Consider the following 17237-nt stretch of genomic DNA (forward strand, 5'->3'; position numbering starts at 1 on the left):
TGGTTAGCACACAACAAAAAGCTTTTCACTGTACCTCGCTACACTTGACAATGAGAAGGAGTTTCCTCCCACAGGCCATTAGGACTGTAAACTCCTATCTCTCCAGGGACTAACTTTGATGTACAAATTTACTGTCTTTTTAAAATTGCTGTTTTTTTTTTCCTTTTTCTTCCCTCCCACAAATATGTAATATGTGATTCTGTTCCATTCTGTTTGTAGTTTGTTTGTTTGTTTTTTTTTTTGCACAATTTGCGAGCATTGCCACTTTTCATTTCACTGCACATCTCGTATGTGTATGTGACGAATATACTTGACTTGACTTGAATAAATTAAATTGAACCGAAGTACTGATTCTGCCTGTGTTTTCTGCCTTCAGAGATTTCATTGCGAAAGACTTCACCGTGTTTACTTACGGAGATGATGGGAAGCTCATTACATCTCGTCCAGACGTTCAGGTATGTAAAGAGATTATTATTATTATCATTGAAAACATTAGCGACGCAGTGGCGCTGGTTTCCGACAGGCACGTTGACGGATGCACCACACATCTCTGTCCTCCGTGCAGCCGGCAAGCTTCACACATGTGTCTTCCATCCCCGTCTTCAGCATGGCCGTCCCGGGTCACGTCTTCCATGGGCGGGTTCCCACAGCACAACCTTGTTCACTGGCATTTCTGGCCGGCGCTGGCAGTGACCAGCGAGCCTCATCCTTCCCCACCTGGTCTTCTCCGTCAGAGGTGGAATCTACCCGTGGAGCTGGGCGCTGGTGATGTGGTCCAACTGACATAGTGAACCTGTCTGAGCGTTCAGGTGCAGGTACCATTGAGAGACTTGGACAGTGCTCGAGTGAGAGTCCATGCCTCACACCCATACAATGATATGGCCTCGACAGATTGGTACAATTGATGGCAGTGGTTATGTTGTCCTATAAAGGGTTACACCAGCAGAATCCGCTTCCAGTTTTGTCTTTGGGCACAATTCCAGCCTGGCGGCTCTTCCTCAATGTAGAAACAAAGAACTGTATAGGGATCCGTCTTTAATCTATACCCTTCTTGAGAGTCCCAAACCAAAACGTTCCCTATCCAGGTTTTCCACAGATTCTGCCTGACCTGCTGAGTTACTCCAGCAGTTTCTGTTTAGTGTAGTTTAGAGATACAGTGTGATAACTGGCTCACCGAGTCCACACCGGCCAGCGACCCCCCCGCACACTAACACTATCCCATGCACTAGGGACAATTTACAATTTTACCAAGCTTATTATCCTACAAACCTGTATGTCTTTGGAGTGTCGGGGGAAGCTCCTCAGTATTTTGCAATGTAGTTTAATCTTGCGATACATCGTGGAAACAGGCCCTTCGGCCCACCGAATCTGTGATCACCCATTCACACTCATTCTATCCTACACATAGAAGCACAGAAGACAATAGACAATACGTGCAGGAGTAGGCCATTCGGCCTTTCAAGCCGGCACTGCCATTCAATGTGATCATGGCTGATCATCCACAATCAGTACCCCGTTCCTGCCTTCTCCCCATATCCCCTGACTCTGCTCTCTTTAAGAGCTGTATCTAACTCTCTCTTGAAAACATCCAGAGAATTTACCTCCACTGCCTTCTGAGGCAGAGAATTCTGCGGTACCTACGATCCTGCAGGTCTTTGGAGTGTGGGAGGAAACCGGAGCACCCGGAGAAAACCCACAGAGTCGCAGGGACAAACTCCTACAGACAGCTCCCGTAGTCGGGTTTGAACCAAGGTCCCTGGTGCTGTGAGGCAGCAACTCTACCGCTGCGCCACCGTGCCGCCCTGTTCTATGCAAGATTCCAGCATCTACAGTTCCATGTGTCTGCATGTCGCTGCTTTCATCCCTTGGGTTCATATGATACTGGGGTTTGGAAAGTGGGGTCAGTCTGAAATGTTTTAATATTTTTCCCCTGCAGAACCACTGCCATTTCCAAGGATTTGTGGAAGGGATGGAAAGTTCCATGGTTGCTGTTAGCACGTGTGATGGGCTCAGGTAAGGTCCAAGCTGCTCCCTGTGCGAGCAGGGTGTGAGATGAGCGGTGTTTAGAAATACAGCTTGGAAACAGGCCCTTCGGCCCATCGAGTCCACACCCAGCAGCGATCAACCATACACTACTATCCTAAGCTCTAGGGACAATTTACAGAAGCCAATTAACTTACAAACCTGCATGTTTTTGGGATGTGGGAGGAAACCGGAGCACCCGGAGAAAACCCACGCGGTCACAGGAAGAACGTACAAACTCCTACAGACAGTGCCTGTAGTCAGGATCGATCCCAGGACCTATAAGGCAGTGCAGCAACTGTACTGCTGTGCCACTGAACGGGGCACATGATCATAGTGAATGGCGGTGCTGGCATGAAGGGCCGAATGGCCTACTCCTGCACCTATTGTGTCACTATTGTTTTCCGGTCTGTTATCACCTGGTATACATTCACCTGGCATTGAGGGACAGCAAGATCCACTAATTGAGAGATACAGTGTGGAAACAGGCCCTTCTGCCCACCGAGTCCATGCCGACCACCGATCAGTTCTATGATATCCTCATTTCGCATCCGCTCCATACACAGCCGATGTTAGACTTTAGAGTTTAGAGATACAGCATGGAAACAGACTCTTCGGCCCACCAACTCCGCGCCGACCAGCAGGGAGGAACTGCAGATGTTGGCTTAAACAGAAGGCAGACGCAAAAAGCTGGAGCAGCTCAGTGGGTCAGGCAGCGTCTCTGGAGAAAAGTAATAGGTGACGTTTCGCGTCGAAACCCGTCTTCACACTGAGAGTTCGGGGAAAGGGAAACCAGAGATATAGATGGTTAATAAGACAAATGAATGCAAGGTATGGAAAAAGCAATGATAATCAAGGACAGGTGGAGCTCACAATGGTCCATTGTTGGCTGTGGGATGGGTGATAGTGAGTTATCCCGAGAGGGAACCTAGTACGTGCAGGAAGGAACTGCAGATGCTGGTTTAAACCGTAGACACAAAGAGCTGGAGTAACTCAGCGGGACAAGCAGCATCTCTGGAGAGAAGGAATGGGCGACGTTTTGGATCGAGACCCTTCTTCAGACTGGTATCATGATGAGTGTGGAGGAGGGACAGAGAGAAAAGGAACAGATATTAAAAGCTGGAGTAACTCAGCTGGTTAGGCAGGACAGGCGCAAAAGTTGCCTGAGTACATGAGAAGATGCCATGTACTGTATCATGATCACTTTGCCATCTACAGCCCAACCTTTGTCTGTGTCATGCTTAGATGAGCTTCCTCTTCGAATTGTTCCTGAATGTGCCAAAAGAAAATTACCAAATGAAACTCCTTCAACATATGGTGACCAACGAGAGGTCACCAAGAAAGGTCATTTAGTTTAGTTTAGAGATACAGCATGGATAGGGACCATTCGGCCCACCGAGTCCACGTCAACCATCGATCACCCGTTCACAGTTTACCTCTGCTACTTTATTATCCATACTGGTGACTGAGGTTATGGGGAGAAGGCAGGAGAATGGGGTTTGGAGGGAGAGATAGATCAGCCATGAGTGAATGGCGGAGTAGACTTGATGGGCCGAATGGCCTAATTCCTACAGATTTTCTCCCTACATATTTTCCAACCTACTTCCAAACTTGCACGTTTTTGGGAAGTGGGAGGAAACTGGAGCATCCGGAGAAAACCCACGCAGTCACGGGGAGAACGTGCAAACTCCGTAAAGACAGCACCTGAAGTCGGGAGCGAACCCTGGTCTCTGGCGCTGAGAGGCAGCGGCTCCACTGCCCCGTCACCGTCCAGGTGATACTGTACAAACTGGAAACTTTCCATCGCAACAAACGTGACTGTGTTTTGCTTCTGCAGAGGTCTATTGCACATGGACAACGCACATTACGTCATTGAACCCTTGGAGACATCCAGCAGCTTCCAGCACCTGGTGTATCAGATGCAGGATCTATTGGAGAAGCCTTTGACTTGCGGTGTGTCCAACGAGACTGTCTCCGTGCCCCAGAATGACCACAGTGGTGCTGAGCAGTATTCACATGATGGTCACACTATGACCGGCTTCCTGCGTGTAAGTCATAGTTTAGGCGTGGGGGAGGGGGGGGGCCTGGCATAGGGGGGGGAGTTTGTAACTTTGTAAGCGGCCTTGATGGGCGACCATTTGCAAACCTTCGGTAGGTAAGCAAAGAATTTCACTGTGACTCGTCACATGTAACAAAGTATTCTACTCAGTTTAGTTTATTTTGGAGATACAGCGCAGAAACAGGCCCTTCGGCCCACCGAGTCCATACCAACCAGCGATCCCTGCACACGTACACTATCCTACACACGCTGGGGACAATTTACATTTATACCAAGCCAATTAACCGCAAAACCTGTATGTCTTTGGAATGTGGGAGGAAACGGAAGATCTTGGAAAAAAACCCACGCAGGTCACGGGGAGAACGTACAGACAAGCACCGTAGTCAGGATTAATCCCGGGTCTCTGCCGCTCTGCTCCACACCACCCTGCCATTGTTCTTGCCTCTTTGTTAATTCCCCATCTTCCAGTCTACCTCCTTTATGGCCCTTGTACTTTTTTTCAAATCTGCACTTTCTCTGTAGCTGTATCATCACATTCTGCACTCTTTCTCTTTTTGCATTACCTGATGTACTCTTGTATGGTACGATTTGCCCCGATGGTGAACAAAACAAAGCTTTTCACTCTTGAAATAAATGCTCGCATTGAGTTTGCTTTCTTTACTACCGATTTCACACTTGCCTACACTCTCCCACCATTCTCTCCACCTTAAACCTGGCCTGCTGAGTGTTTCCAGATTTTTCCACCTTAGTTGAGGAATACTGTCTGGTGTTGTAGCAAATGAATTGGAAAGTAATTGTGTTTGAATAAAATTAATCCTTCTGTCATTTTCAGAACAAGCGAGCCATATTGCCTCAGACTCGATATGTTGAGTTGTTTCTGGTTGGGGACAAGGAGATGGTAAGTCTCGTACCATGGTACCGTAAATCTCAAGGATTAACAAACTCATCAGGAAGGCTAGCTCGGTCCTGGGGGCAGGGTTGGATTAATGAGAGGTGGTCGTGGAGGGGAGGATGCTCCTCAAACTGGCAGAACATCCTGGACAATACATCTCACCCCCTCCATTACACATTAGTCAACCTGAGGAGCACCTTCAGCAACAGACTGGTTCCACCAAGATGCAGCACAGAACGCCACAGGAGATCCTTCTTCCCTGTGGCTATCAAACTGTACAACTCCTTCCCCTTCTGTCTAGTGGGGGGGGAGGGTAGACTGATGACTAAAATCATTTCTCCTCATCTCCTTCCTCAAAGAACGTCCTTGAATTCTGAGGCTAGGACCTCCAGTCCTAGACTCTCCCACTAGTGGAAACATCCTCTCCACATCCACTATATCCAACCCCCCCCCCTCACTTCCCCAATCCTTTCCACATCCATTCCACTTTAATTTCATGTCTCCTGTATTTTGTGTTTGATGACTGTTGGCATAAAATAAAGTTCTAGCGTATCGTAACAGAAGAGAGAAGTGAAGGAATTAGAGTTGTGCTTCTATAATGTTTCTGCCTCTACTCTCTCTCTTGTGCAGTTTGACATAACCAGCAACGAGACGGCTGTGAGGGAGCAGATGGTTCAAATCGCCAACTACCTCGATGGAGTAAGTGCGCTTTCACTTCTTTCAGCCAAACAAAACCTTTCTTCGCGTGTAGGAAGGAACTGCAGGTAGACACAAAATGCTGGAGTTACTCAGCGGGTGAGCCAGCACATGTGGAGACTTCCTCTTCTTGTGTATGGCGTGCACACCCTAAAGTTGTAGGACAACTTGTTCTATTTGATCTATTTGTTTGTGCATGTCAAGTTGATTGCATTAGTCGAAACAGGGCGGACCACATGAAGGTTGCAATCTCCCACCCCATCTCTGGAGAGAAGGAATGGGTGACGTTTTGGGTCGATAAAATGTAATTTTATCTCTGTCCAGCCCACTCCCCTGACATCAGTCTGAAGAAGGGTCTTGACCCGAAATGTCACCCAAAACCTTTCTTCATATCAATTAGAGAGAGAGAGTGATACAGTATTGGAACAGGCCCTTCAGCCCACCTTGCCCACACTGGCCAACATGTCCCACATCAGTCCTGTGGTTCTGGTGAGTAAGTTGAGTTTGGAGGTACCAAATGGAAACAGGCCCTTCGGCCCACCGAGTCCGTGCCGGCCATCGATCACACCAGTTCTATGTTATCCCGCTTTCTCAACCACTCCCTACACACTAAGGGGGCAATTTACAGAGGGCCGATTAGCCTGCAAACCCGCACGTCTTTGTGATGTGGGAGGAAACCGGGGCACCCAGAGGGAACCCACACGGTCCTAGGGCAAACTCCACACAAACAGAGCCTGAGGTCAGGATTGAACCCAGGTCTCTGTCACTGTGAGACAGCAGCTCAGCCTGCTGCACCACTGTTTTGCCACAACGGGCTACTTTGAAGCCCCCTATGGTCTAGCTAGTGTGTCAAGACTGTTTATTTGTCACATGTACTGATAAAGGGTACAATGGAATTCTTACTTACAGCAGCAAAAAGGGCCTGCAAAACACACAATACAGTGAAGGGTCTCAACCCGAAACCTATCCGTCTGAAGAACGACCTCGACCCGAAATGTCACCAATTCCTTCTCTCCAGAGATGCTGCCTGTCCCGCGGAGTTACTCCAGTGCACAATACATGATAAATAAACAGTGCAATAAATGAATAAACCCATTGCTAGACCCTCTCCAGAGCCAGCACATCCTTCCTCAGATATGGTGCCCAAAATGCTGGTGCAAACAAAGGCACCAGGTCCTTGGGGCAATCAAAGGCAGTCCATGATGATACTATATGGTCTCGCTGAAGAACACTTTACTGAACCAATTGGACTTTTTACAAACGTGCAGCAGCCCCACAGTTGAAGACTGGTCTCGATCTGAACCGTCACCCATTCCTTCTCTCCAGAGATAACCACATAACAATTACAGCACGGAAACAGGCCATCTCGGCCCTACAAGTCCGTGCCGAACACTTATTTTCCCCTAGTTCCATCTACCTGCACTCAGCCCATAACCCTCCATTCCTTTCCCATCCATATACCTATCCAATTTATTTTTAAATGATAATATCGAACCTGCCTCCACCACTTCCACTGGAAGCTCATTCCACACAGCTACCACTCTCTGAGTAACGAAGTTCCCCCCTCATGTTACCCCTATGTTGGGGGAAAACACAGATGTAGTCTCACTGGGGATTTTCTGCCCTAGGAATATGATATTTGTACTCAAACACCCTTACAGAAAAAGGTGGACATATTATTTATGCAGGGAGAAACTGCAGATGCCAGTTTAAACCAAAGATAGACACAAAAATATATTAAAATATATATTTTTTTAAAACACATAGATGCTGCCTGTCCCGCTGAGTTACTCCAGCTTTTTGTGTCTGGAACCCTTTCTTCCCTAATTCCACATTTAATGAATTATAGTCATCGTCATGAAGCACGGAAACTCCCTTTGGCCTGAATGTCTATTCCGACCCAAACGCCACATCTACAGAAAGCGAGTCCTATTTGCCCATCTCAGGCCCGTTTATATCCAAGCTGCCCAAATGCCTTTTAAATGTTGTTATTGTACCATCTACCTCCTCTGGCAGCTTGTTCCATACACCCACCACCCTCTGTGCAGAAAGCTGCCCTTCACCTTCCTACCACCTCTTTGCCCCCTCACCTTAAACCTATGACCTCTGGACCTCGATTCCCTCCACTGGGTAAAAGACTATTCATTCACACTATCTATTCCCTCATGATTTTACATATCTCTATAAGATCACCCCTCAGCCTCCTGTGCTCCAAGTCCCAGTCCACTCAACCTCTCCCCATAGCTCAGGCCTTCAGGTCCTGGCAACATCCTCGTAAAGACCCGACCCAAAAATGTCGCCTGTTCATTCACTCCACACAGATGCTGCCTGACCAGCTGAGTACCTCCAGTAGTTCAGTTGTAGTTTAGTGTAGAGATACAGCGATGAATAAGGCCCCTCGGTCCACTGAATCCATGATGACCAGTGATGCCTGCACAATAACACAACACCACACACACTAGGGACAATTTGTATTTATACCAAGGCAATTAACCTGCAAACCTTGGTGTGTGGGAGGAAACTGATGATCTTGGAGAAAACCCACGCAGGTCACGGGGAGAACGTGCAAACTCCCTACAGGCAGCACCCGTAGTCGGGATTGAAGGCGGGTATCTTGCGCCATAAGGCAGCAACTCTACCGCTGCGCCACTGTGCTGCCCACCAACATTGTACCACAGTACTTTGTGCTTTGCTCGAGTTGTTTCTTTGTCCATCCAGTAATAAATTAATAAATTAAACTCTGCATTCCCCCCCCCTCCCTTACCCCCACCCCACCTTCCTGGCGCAGATGTACAAGTCTTTGAACATTCGAATCGTGCTGGTGGGTTTGGAGATGTGGACACACGGCAATCAGATCAGCATCGATGGGGGCGCGGGAGAAGTACTGGGCCGGTTCATGCAGTGGAGAGAGAAGGACTTGCTTCCTCGGCGTAGACACGACAGCGGACAGTTAATTCTGTAAGTCTTCTGCCTGTTAATACCACATGCAACAAAGAGCGGAGCAATGTGCTGTCGAAATGTTGTCCTCCAGTTCACGTACACAAGTGATAGGAGTAGAACTAGGCCATTCGGCCCATCAAGTCTACTCCGCCATTCAATCATGGCTGATCTAACTCTCCCTCCTCAACCCCATTTTCCTGCCTTCTCCACATAACCCCCTGACTAGTGCCACCTGCCCGCCTTTGGCCCACATCCCTCTGAATCGTAGATAGACACCAAAGCTGGAGTAACTCAGCGGGTCAGGCAGCAGCTCTGGAGAACGTGGACAGGTGATGTTTTGGGGTCGGGATCCTTCTTCTCTCTGACCCTGGATGGAAGTGCTCAAGCTCTGGGCCAAGTGAAGAGAAATGGGGGAACGGTTCAGAAGGCTTTCAGGAAGTGGAATCAAAGCAGCATGTGCTCTTGTCTGGAACTCCTTGCCTGAAAGGACAATGCTTGTAGTTGCTTTCAGGAACAGGCGAAACAAAAACTTCAATGATTGCATGCATGAATGAATGACTGAATGATTGATTTATTGTCAATAGACAAGTCACAATGATATTCTTTGTTTTGCATGCCCAGGGTATGCAAAGACTCGCTACATAAAGGGCACCAACAAAGTAACAAAGTGACCCACTCCAGGTCCTCCTTGGTGATCCCCCCTATGCTAGCCGGTTGAGCCCAGGACCAGCATTGCATTGGCAGTCTTGTGCAGGCGGGATTCCATGACTCTCGTTGTTATAATAAGGAGATAATCACAGGTGGTTTGAAGGTTTATTGTTGCTGAACCAGCAGCACACTAATACAAGCCGAATGCATACAGTAATTGACCAGAAATTGGATTGAGTATCATTTCCCCCTTAAAAACTGTGTGGTCTGGAGTGATTTGCGAGTGAGTTTTTGTGAACCAGCATCTGCAGTTTGTTATTCCTTCATCTTTCCCTGTTGCTTTAGAAATAGAAACATAGTAAAATAGGTGCAGGAGTAGGCCATTCGTCCCTTCGAGCCAGCACTGCCATTCAATATGATCATGGCTGATCATCCAGAATCAGTACCCCGTTCCTGCTTTTTCCCCATATCCCTCGATTCCGTTAGCCCTAAGAGCAAAATCTAACTTTCTCTTGAATACATCCAGCGAATTGGCCTCCACTGCCTTCTGTGGTATAGAATTCCACAGATTCACAACTCTCTGGGTGGAAACGTTTTTCCTCATCTCAGTCCTACCCCTTAGTCTTAAACTGTGACTTTTATGCCTTTCAGGAAGAAAGGATTCGGAGGGACGGCAGGAATGGCCTTTGTCAACACCATCTGTTCAAGGAGCTACAGTGGAGGAATCAATGTGGTACGCAGCCATTTCTCACTATTTTTTCAATTTTAACATGAAAGCCGACTGCTCTTTGGCTTCCCTGAGCCTGTGCTGCAAAATGATTTTGCTGCTCCTGGTAGTATTCTCTTGAGGTTCTTTAGAGCCAAAGAAACAGTGGATGTTGTTTAGTTTCATGTAGAGATACAGCATGGAAACAGGCCCCTCGGCTCACCGATTCTACGGCGATCAGCGACCACCTCACTTCGAACACTTTTACACAATTAAAGCATGGAATAATCTCCACCCTACTATAGTTACCCAACCAGATGCAACTAAATTTAAAGTAGCTCTTTCTTCCCAATAACCCTTTCTGGCTTAAACCCTCCCTTCACCGCCTCCAGTTTAAATTCCATTTGGAATATTTTGGAGGAACAAGAAACCAAGAAACACTAGCTCTATCTTACACGCTAGGGACAATTAGCTGACGCCAATGAACCTACAAACCTGCACGTCTTTGGGATGTGGATGGAAACTGGAGCTCCCGGTTAAAACCCACGCGGTCACCGGGAGAATGTACAAACCTCGTACGGACAGCACCTTAGTTAGGATTGAACTTGGGTCTCTGGCTCTGTGAGGCAGCAACATTACCGCTACGCCATCGTGACGGCCTGCGTTTGGTGCCTCCATTTTGTGGGGGGATGCTCAGTCAAAAGAGACCTATAGTGTTTTATTGTCACGTGTCCCGAAACGGAGCAATGAAATTCTTACTTGTAGCGGCACAACAGATATGTAAACATGTTTAAGAAGGAACTGCTGGAAAGGTAGACAAAAATGCTGAAGAAACTCAGCGGGTGAGGCAACATCTATGGAGCAAAGGAATAGGTCAAGACCCAGACATCATACTTTGTAAAACCTAGAGTAAATAACAAAAGTAAACAATATATAACACAGACAAATAAATAAACAATGGTGGTCCAACGTCAAAAATAATGCCCCCAAGAGTTTGGAGCTTATTTGGAAGTTTTGTTCCCAAACCGTGCCGTGATGCATCCTGATAAAATGCTTTCCACGGCGCATCTGTAGAAGTTGGTGGGAGTAGTTGGGGACATGCCGAACTTCCTAATGGGGCTGTCCCACTGTACGAGCTAACTCGAGAGTTCTCCCAAGTTTCCCTTGATTCGAAATTGGAGAATTACGGTAATAGCCGCTCGTAGGTACTCTGGGCTCTCGTGGACATTTTTCAACATGTTGAAAAATCTTCACGAGCTTACCGCATTTCCCGAGTACCCGCCGTTAGCGTTACGAGCCGCTAAGAGACGCCCCCGTGCTCCGACGTACCCGCTACGTACATTCTACGTGCTTAAAGCCCTGTGCCATGGTACGGGTTCATTCCAATAGTTCTCCCGTGTTTGCCCTTATTCGAACTCGGAGATTTACGGTAATGGCCACTCGTCGGTACTCAGGGCTGTGGTGGACATTTTTCATTATGTTGAAAAAATCTTCACGAGTCTTCCCGTGCTTACCTGCCATTAGCGAGTCTTCCCGACTATCTGCCATTAGCGTTGCGAGCCGCTAAGAGACGTCCCCGAGCTCCGACGTGCCTGCTACGTTCATTCTCTGTGCTTAACACGAGTTTGATTTGTTTTAAAACTCAGGAGAGCTCTTGAATGAGCTTGTACAGTGGGACAGCCCCTTAAGCCTTCTAAGGAAGTGGTGGCGTTGTTGTGCTTTCTTGGTGGTTGCTTCAATATGGGTGGTCCAGGAGAAGTCGTTGGTTTGGAGTAGGATTTAATAGCCTGATTCTGGGCGTTTCAGCATTTAACTTTCTGCTTTCTCGTCTAGTTTTCCACCAACATTCAGTACTTTGCATCCATCATGGCTCATGAGTTGGGTCACAACCTGGGGATGACTCACGACAATGGGCGCAACTGTAAATGTGACACAAATTCCTGCATCATGAATGCTGGAGCCACGTAAGTAACCAGCGTCGAAACATAGAAAATAGGTGCAGGTACAGGCCATTCGGCCCTTCAAGCCAGCACCACTATTCAATTGGGTTAGTTTAGTTTGGAGATACAGCGTGGAAACAGGCCCTTCGGCCCACCGGGTTGGCACCGACCAGCGACCCCCCGCACACTAACACTATCCTACTCACACTACTAGGAACAATTTACACTTATACCAAGCCAATTCATCCACAAACTTGTACGCCTGACCCGCTGAGTTACTCCAGCATTTTGTGTCGATCTTCGATGCTGCCTAACCCGCTGAGTTTCTCCAGCACTTGGTCTGCATTCAAGAGTGAGTTAGATGGAGCTCTTAGAGCTGATGGAATCAGGGGCTATGGGGAGAAAGCAGGAACGGGGTACATTGTGGATGATCAGCCACGATCATATTGAATGGCGGTGCTGGCTCAAAGGGCCAAATGGTCTACTCCTGCACCTTTTGTCTATGTTTAGTTGTCACCACCCCAGTACTTTGTCTCCTTTAGCTCAGATTTATTGCGTCTGCAGTATTTTTAGATTGAAGGTGCCGTGTATGGGGCCAATGGTGGGCGGTCGGGCTGGGGGGAGTTGAGCGTTCACTCCAGGGCCCTGACGTGTGTCTGATCCACTTCCAGAGGCTCCATGAACTTCAGCAGCTGCAGCGCGGATGACTTTGAAGCCATGATCATGAACAAGGGGGGCTCGTGTCTGCTGAACATCCCCAGGCCTGAGGAGGAATACAGCCCGCCCTTCTGCGGCAACAAGTTGGTGGACACTGGAGAAGAGTGTGACTGTGGCACACCAGAGGTCAGTTCCCCCATCTTCTCCCTGAATCCAGCGCGCGGACCCTTGGTCTAGTTTAGTTTAGTTTCGAGATACAGCGCGGAAGCAGGCCATTCGGCCCACCGAGTCCTCGCCGGCCAGTGATCCCTACGCATTAATGCCACCCTACACACACTGGGGACAATTTATACCAGTTCGCCTATAAACCAGCAAGGATTCGATGGGCCGAAGGGCCAGGGGAAACAACAGCTCTTGTGCTTTGGAAGAGAGTACGGACGGAATGGGCAAAGTTTAACGGAGGGTGAGGGAGGACTTTAGAGATACAACGTGGAACCAGGCCCATCGGCCCATCCAGTCTGCTCCGACCAGCGACCATCCCATACACTAGTTCTATCCGACACACTAGGACAATTTACAGAAGCCAATTAACCTATGGACCCGCACGTCTTTGGAGTGTGGGAGGAAACTGGAGCACCCGGAGAAAACCCACGCAGGTCACGGGGAGAGCCCACAAACCGTGTACAGACAGCACCCATAGCCAGATCGAACCTGCGTTGCAGGCTCTGTAGGGCAGCACCACTGTGCCGTCCCTTGCTCAGCTAAGGCTTAGTGGTAGAGCTGTTGCCTCACAGCGCCAGGGACCCGGGTTCGATCCTGACCTTGAGTGCTGTCTGTGTGTGGAGTTTGTACTTTCTCCCTGTGACCACGTGAGTTTTCTCCGGTTTTTCATCCCGCACTCCAAAGACGTTAATCGGCTTGGTATAATGGGAAATTGTCCCTTGTGCGTGTAGGATAGTGTTAATGTGCGGGGATCGCTGGTCAGAATGCACTCGGTGTGTTGAAGAGCCTGTTTCCGCACTGTATCTCTAAACTCAACTGGAGGGAAGCGGAGATTGACACAAAAAGCTGGAGTAACTCAGCGGGACAGGCAGCATCTCTGGAGTGAAGGAATGGGTGACGTTTCGGGTCGAGGCCCTTCTTCAGACTGGTTAGGGATAAGGGGAAACGAGATATACCAACGATGATGTAGAGAAATAAAGAACAATGAATGAAAGATACGCAAAACGATGGTAAAGGAAACAGGCCATTGCTCGCTGTTGGTTGGGTGAAAACGAGAAGCTGGTGCGGGATAGAGAGAGAGGGAATGCCGTGGCTACCTGAAGTGAAAGAAATTATCAGCCATACCACCGCATAAGCTGCCTAGGCGAAACATGAGATACTGTTCGTCCAAGCTGGACAAAAATGTTGGGGAAAGTCAGCCGGTGAGGCAGCATCTACGGAGCGAAGGAAATAGGCAACGTTTCGTGCCGAAACGTTGCCTATTTCCTTCGCTCCATAGATGCTGCCTCACCGGCTGACTTTCCCCAACATTTTTGTCTACCTTCGATTTTCCAGCATCTGCAGTTCCTTCTTAAACAACATGCTGCTCCCCCAATCTGGTGCTGGTTTAGAAATTATTTCACTTGCTTCTGTTGTTTGGGGATCAGCTGGTGCCATGCGCCACAGTGTGGCGGTCGGACGTATTGCACGTGTGCACCTCATTAATTCTGACCCAACCTGCCTGACCCATCCAGACTCGACCCCCTCCATACCCAGCAATGGCAACCTTCTGCAGCTGAGGGATACCAGTCACAGTGAATGTTTCTTTGGTCAGCTTGGACCAGCAGCTCTCTCCCCCATCGCCTGTCCATGGATTCTGCCTGACCCGCTGAGCATTTTGCGCCCTGTGATTGCATAGACTGAATTTCAGCGTACACGTCTGCACATGTGGCAATAGAGAACCGAGTATAGATGTCGGGAGGTTTTACATTTACACCAAGCCAATTAACCTACAAACCTGTACGTCTTTGGAGTATGGGAGGAAAGTGTTGGTAGATGCACAGAATCTCTTGCCCAGAGCAGGGGAATTGAGGACCAGAGGCCATTCGTTCAAGGTGACAGGGAAAAGATTTAATAGGAATCTGAGGAGTAACTTTTTCAATAAGGTTGGTTGGTGTATAGCTCAAGCTGCCAGAGGAGGTAGTTGAGGCTGCGACTATCCCAACGTTTAAGAAACAGTTAGACAGGTACATGGAATAGGGCAGGTTTGGAGGGATGTGGACCAAGCGCAGGCAGGTGGGACAGGTGTGGCTGGGACATGTTGGCTAGTGTGGGGAAGTTGGGCCGAAGGGCCTGTTTCCATACTGTGTCACTCTATGACTCTAACCATTGACCATTGAGTGCAATCTGGTTTTAATTACATTTTGGGAAAGCGAGCGTTTATTGCTCATCCCTGATAGAAACATAGAAATTAGGTGCAGGAGTAGGCCATTCGGCCCTTCGAGCCTGCACCGCCATTCAATATGATCATGGCTGATCATCCAACTCAGTATCCCGTCCTGCCTTCTCTCCATACCCTCTGATCCCCTTTAGCTACAAGGGCCAATTATCTAACTCCCTCTTAAATATAGCCAATGAACTGGCCCTCAACTACCCTCTGTGGCAGAGAGTTCCAGAGATTCACCACTCTCGTTCAAGGTGTGTGAAAAAAGTTAACTTCTCATCTCGGTTTTAAAGGATTTCCCCCTTATCCTTAAGCTTTGACCCCTTGTCCTGGACTTCCCTAACATCGGGAACAATCTTCCTGCATTTAGCCTGTCCAACCCCTTAAGAATTTTGTAAGTTTCTATAAGATCCCCCCTCAATCTTCTAAATTCTAGAGAGTATGCTCTCGAATTGTTACAGTCCTTGTTCCGAAGCCACATTTTGGTTTCAGTATCTGTGCCCCAAGGTATGAACCCACTGGGCTAACGACACAGCCACTTTACACAGGACTGAGTGTCCCGTACGAGCCTATTCAGTAAGATAAGCAAATGAATGTACTCTGAGTACATGGTGAATGTGCGGAGAGGCCAGGTTCGGAGCGGGGTGGGGGGGCAAACGGCGTTTTATCCAGTTGGTGTTGAGTTTGTGTCGATGCTTTATCCCGCAGGAGTGTAGAAACGACCTGTGCTGTGAAGCGTCCACCTGCAAGTTCAAGTACGGGGCGGAGTGCGCGACGGGAGTCTGCTGCAAGCGGTGCAGGGTGAGTAACCAGCGGTGGCCCACAGGCCCACTGCAGTAACATGGACACACAGAGAGGTTGCAACCCTGCCTGGACACAAGGTGCTGGAGTTACATCGGCGGGTCAGGCAGCAACTCTGGACGACAAATGTTGAAGTTGCTTAGTTTGGTTTCATTTTGTTCCTTTATTTTCTTTTTCTCTTTTTCTTTTTCATTTCCTTTTCCTTTTCTATTTATTTGTCTTTCTTTTTTTTTTTTTTTCAGTCGGTATTTATTTCCGGCAGATTTCATTTTAAAGTCCTTTTGTACATCTGAATACGAAACGAGTCAGGTTCTCTCCCACGTTCTCCCTCTCCCTCTCTCTCTCCCTCTCTCCCCCTCCCTCTCCCTCTCCTCTCTCCCTCTCCCTCTCCCTCACACCCTCTGTTTCTCCCTCTCCCCCTCTCCCACCTCTCTCCCCTCTTTCCTCTCTCTTTCTCTCACCCTCTTTCTCCTCTCTCTCCCTCTCTTCCCTCTCTCCCCTCTCTCCCTCTCTCCCCCTCTCCCTCTCTCCCCCCCTCTCCCCTCCTCCCCCCCCCTCTCTCTCTCTCTCTCTCCCTATCTCTCCCCTTTCTCTTCACCTCTCCTCCTCTCTCCTCCTCTCTCCTCTCTCTCTTGTAACGAGCTGTTTGGAGCTTCAGACTTCTGTACCTTCTCAAGAGTCTAAAGCCGCATTTAGAGTATTATGTTCAGTTTTGGTCACCGTGTTCTAGGAAAGATGTTGTCAAGCTGGAAAAGGTGCAGAAAAGATTGATGAGGATGTTGCCAGGACTCGAGGTGCTGAGCTTTCGGGAAAGGTTGAATGGGCTAGGACTTTATTCCTTGGAGCGCAGGAGGATGAGGGGCGATATTATAGAGGTGTATAAGGTCATGAGAGGAATAGATCAGGTAATTTGGGGGGGGGGGCTTTAATGGGACCCTGCGGAGCAACCTTTTTACATAAAGGGTGGCGGGTGTATGGAACAAGCTGCCAAAGGAGGTAGTTGAGGCAGGAATTATCACAATGTTAAAGAAACATTGAGATAAGTACATGGTTTAGAGGGTTATGTGTCAAACGCAGGCAGGTGGGGCTAGTGTAGATGGGGCATGTTGGTCGGCACAGCTTGTTTTCACGCTGTGTGTCCCGGCAACATCCTCATAAATCTCCTCTGCATTTTTGGGGAGAAGGAAAGGGTGAAGTTTCAGATCGAGTCCCTTCTTCAGATGAGGAAGGGTCTTAACCCGAGATATTACCTGTTCCTTCCCTCCAGAGATGTCCCGCTGAGTTACTCCAGTATTTTCTGCCTATCTTTGGTGTAAACCAACACCTGCAGTTACTTCCGACTCATTTACTCTGCATTTTTGCCAGGTTCTGGGGCAGGTCCCGTGTGGTTAGCGTGTAACACGCGTGTTTGTTTGCTTCTTGGGCAATGAACTTGCAGCAGCTTCACCGTG

General features: G+C 48.4%; 1 protein-coding gene across 1 annotated transcript in view; it reads left to right on the plus strand.

Moving 5' to 3' along the window:
• Positions 1 to 17237, plus strand: part of LOC129713272 (disintegrin and metalloproteinase domain-containing protein 9-like) — a 64181-nt gene that overhangs the window by 31151 nt on the left and 15793 nt on the right. Inside the window, exons 4-13 of the mRNA XM_055662208.1 lie at positions 377 to 455; positions 1937 to 2013; positions 3860 to 4070; positions 4914 to 4979; positions 5604 to 5672; positions 8458 to 8627; positions 9909 to 9990; positions 11797 to 11927; positions 12575 to 12746; positions 15694 to 15785. Coding sequence (XP_055518183.1) covers positions 377 to 455; positions 1937 to 2013; positions 3860 to 4070; positions 4914 to 4979; positions 5604 to 5672; positions 8458 to 8627; positions 9909 to 9990; positions 11797 to 11927; positions 12575 to 12746; positions 15694 to 15785 — 1149 coding nt within the window. The remainder of the gene's footprint in view (positions 1 to 376; positions 456 to 1936; positions 2014 to 3859; positions 4071 to 4913; positions 4980 to 5603; positions 5673 to 8457; positions 8628 to 9908; positions 9991 to 11796; positions 11928 to 12574; positions 12747 to 15693; positions 15786 to 17237) is intronic.

This window comes from Leucoraja erinacea, chromosome 35 (assembly GCF_028641065.1).
Source record: "Leucoraja erinacea ecotype New England chromosome 35, Leri_hhj_1, whole genome shotgun sequence".
Taxonomy (NCBI): domain Eukaryota; kingdom Metazoa; phylum Chordata; class Chondrichthyes; order Rajiformes; family Rajidae; genus Leucoraja; species Leucoraja erinaceus.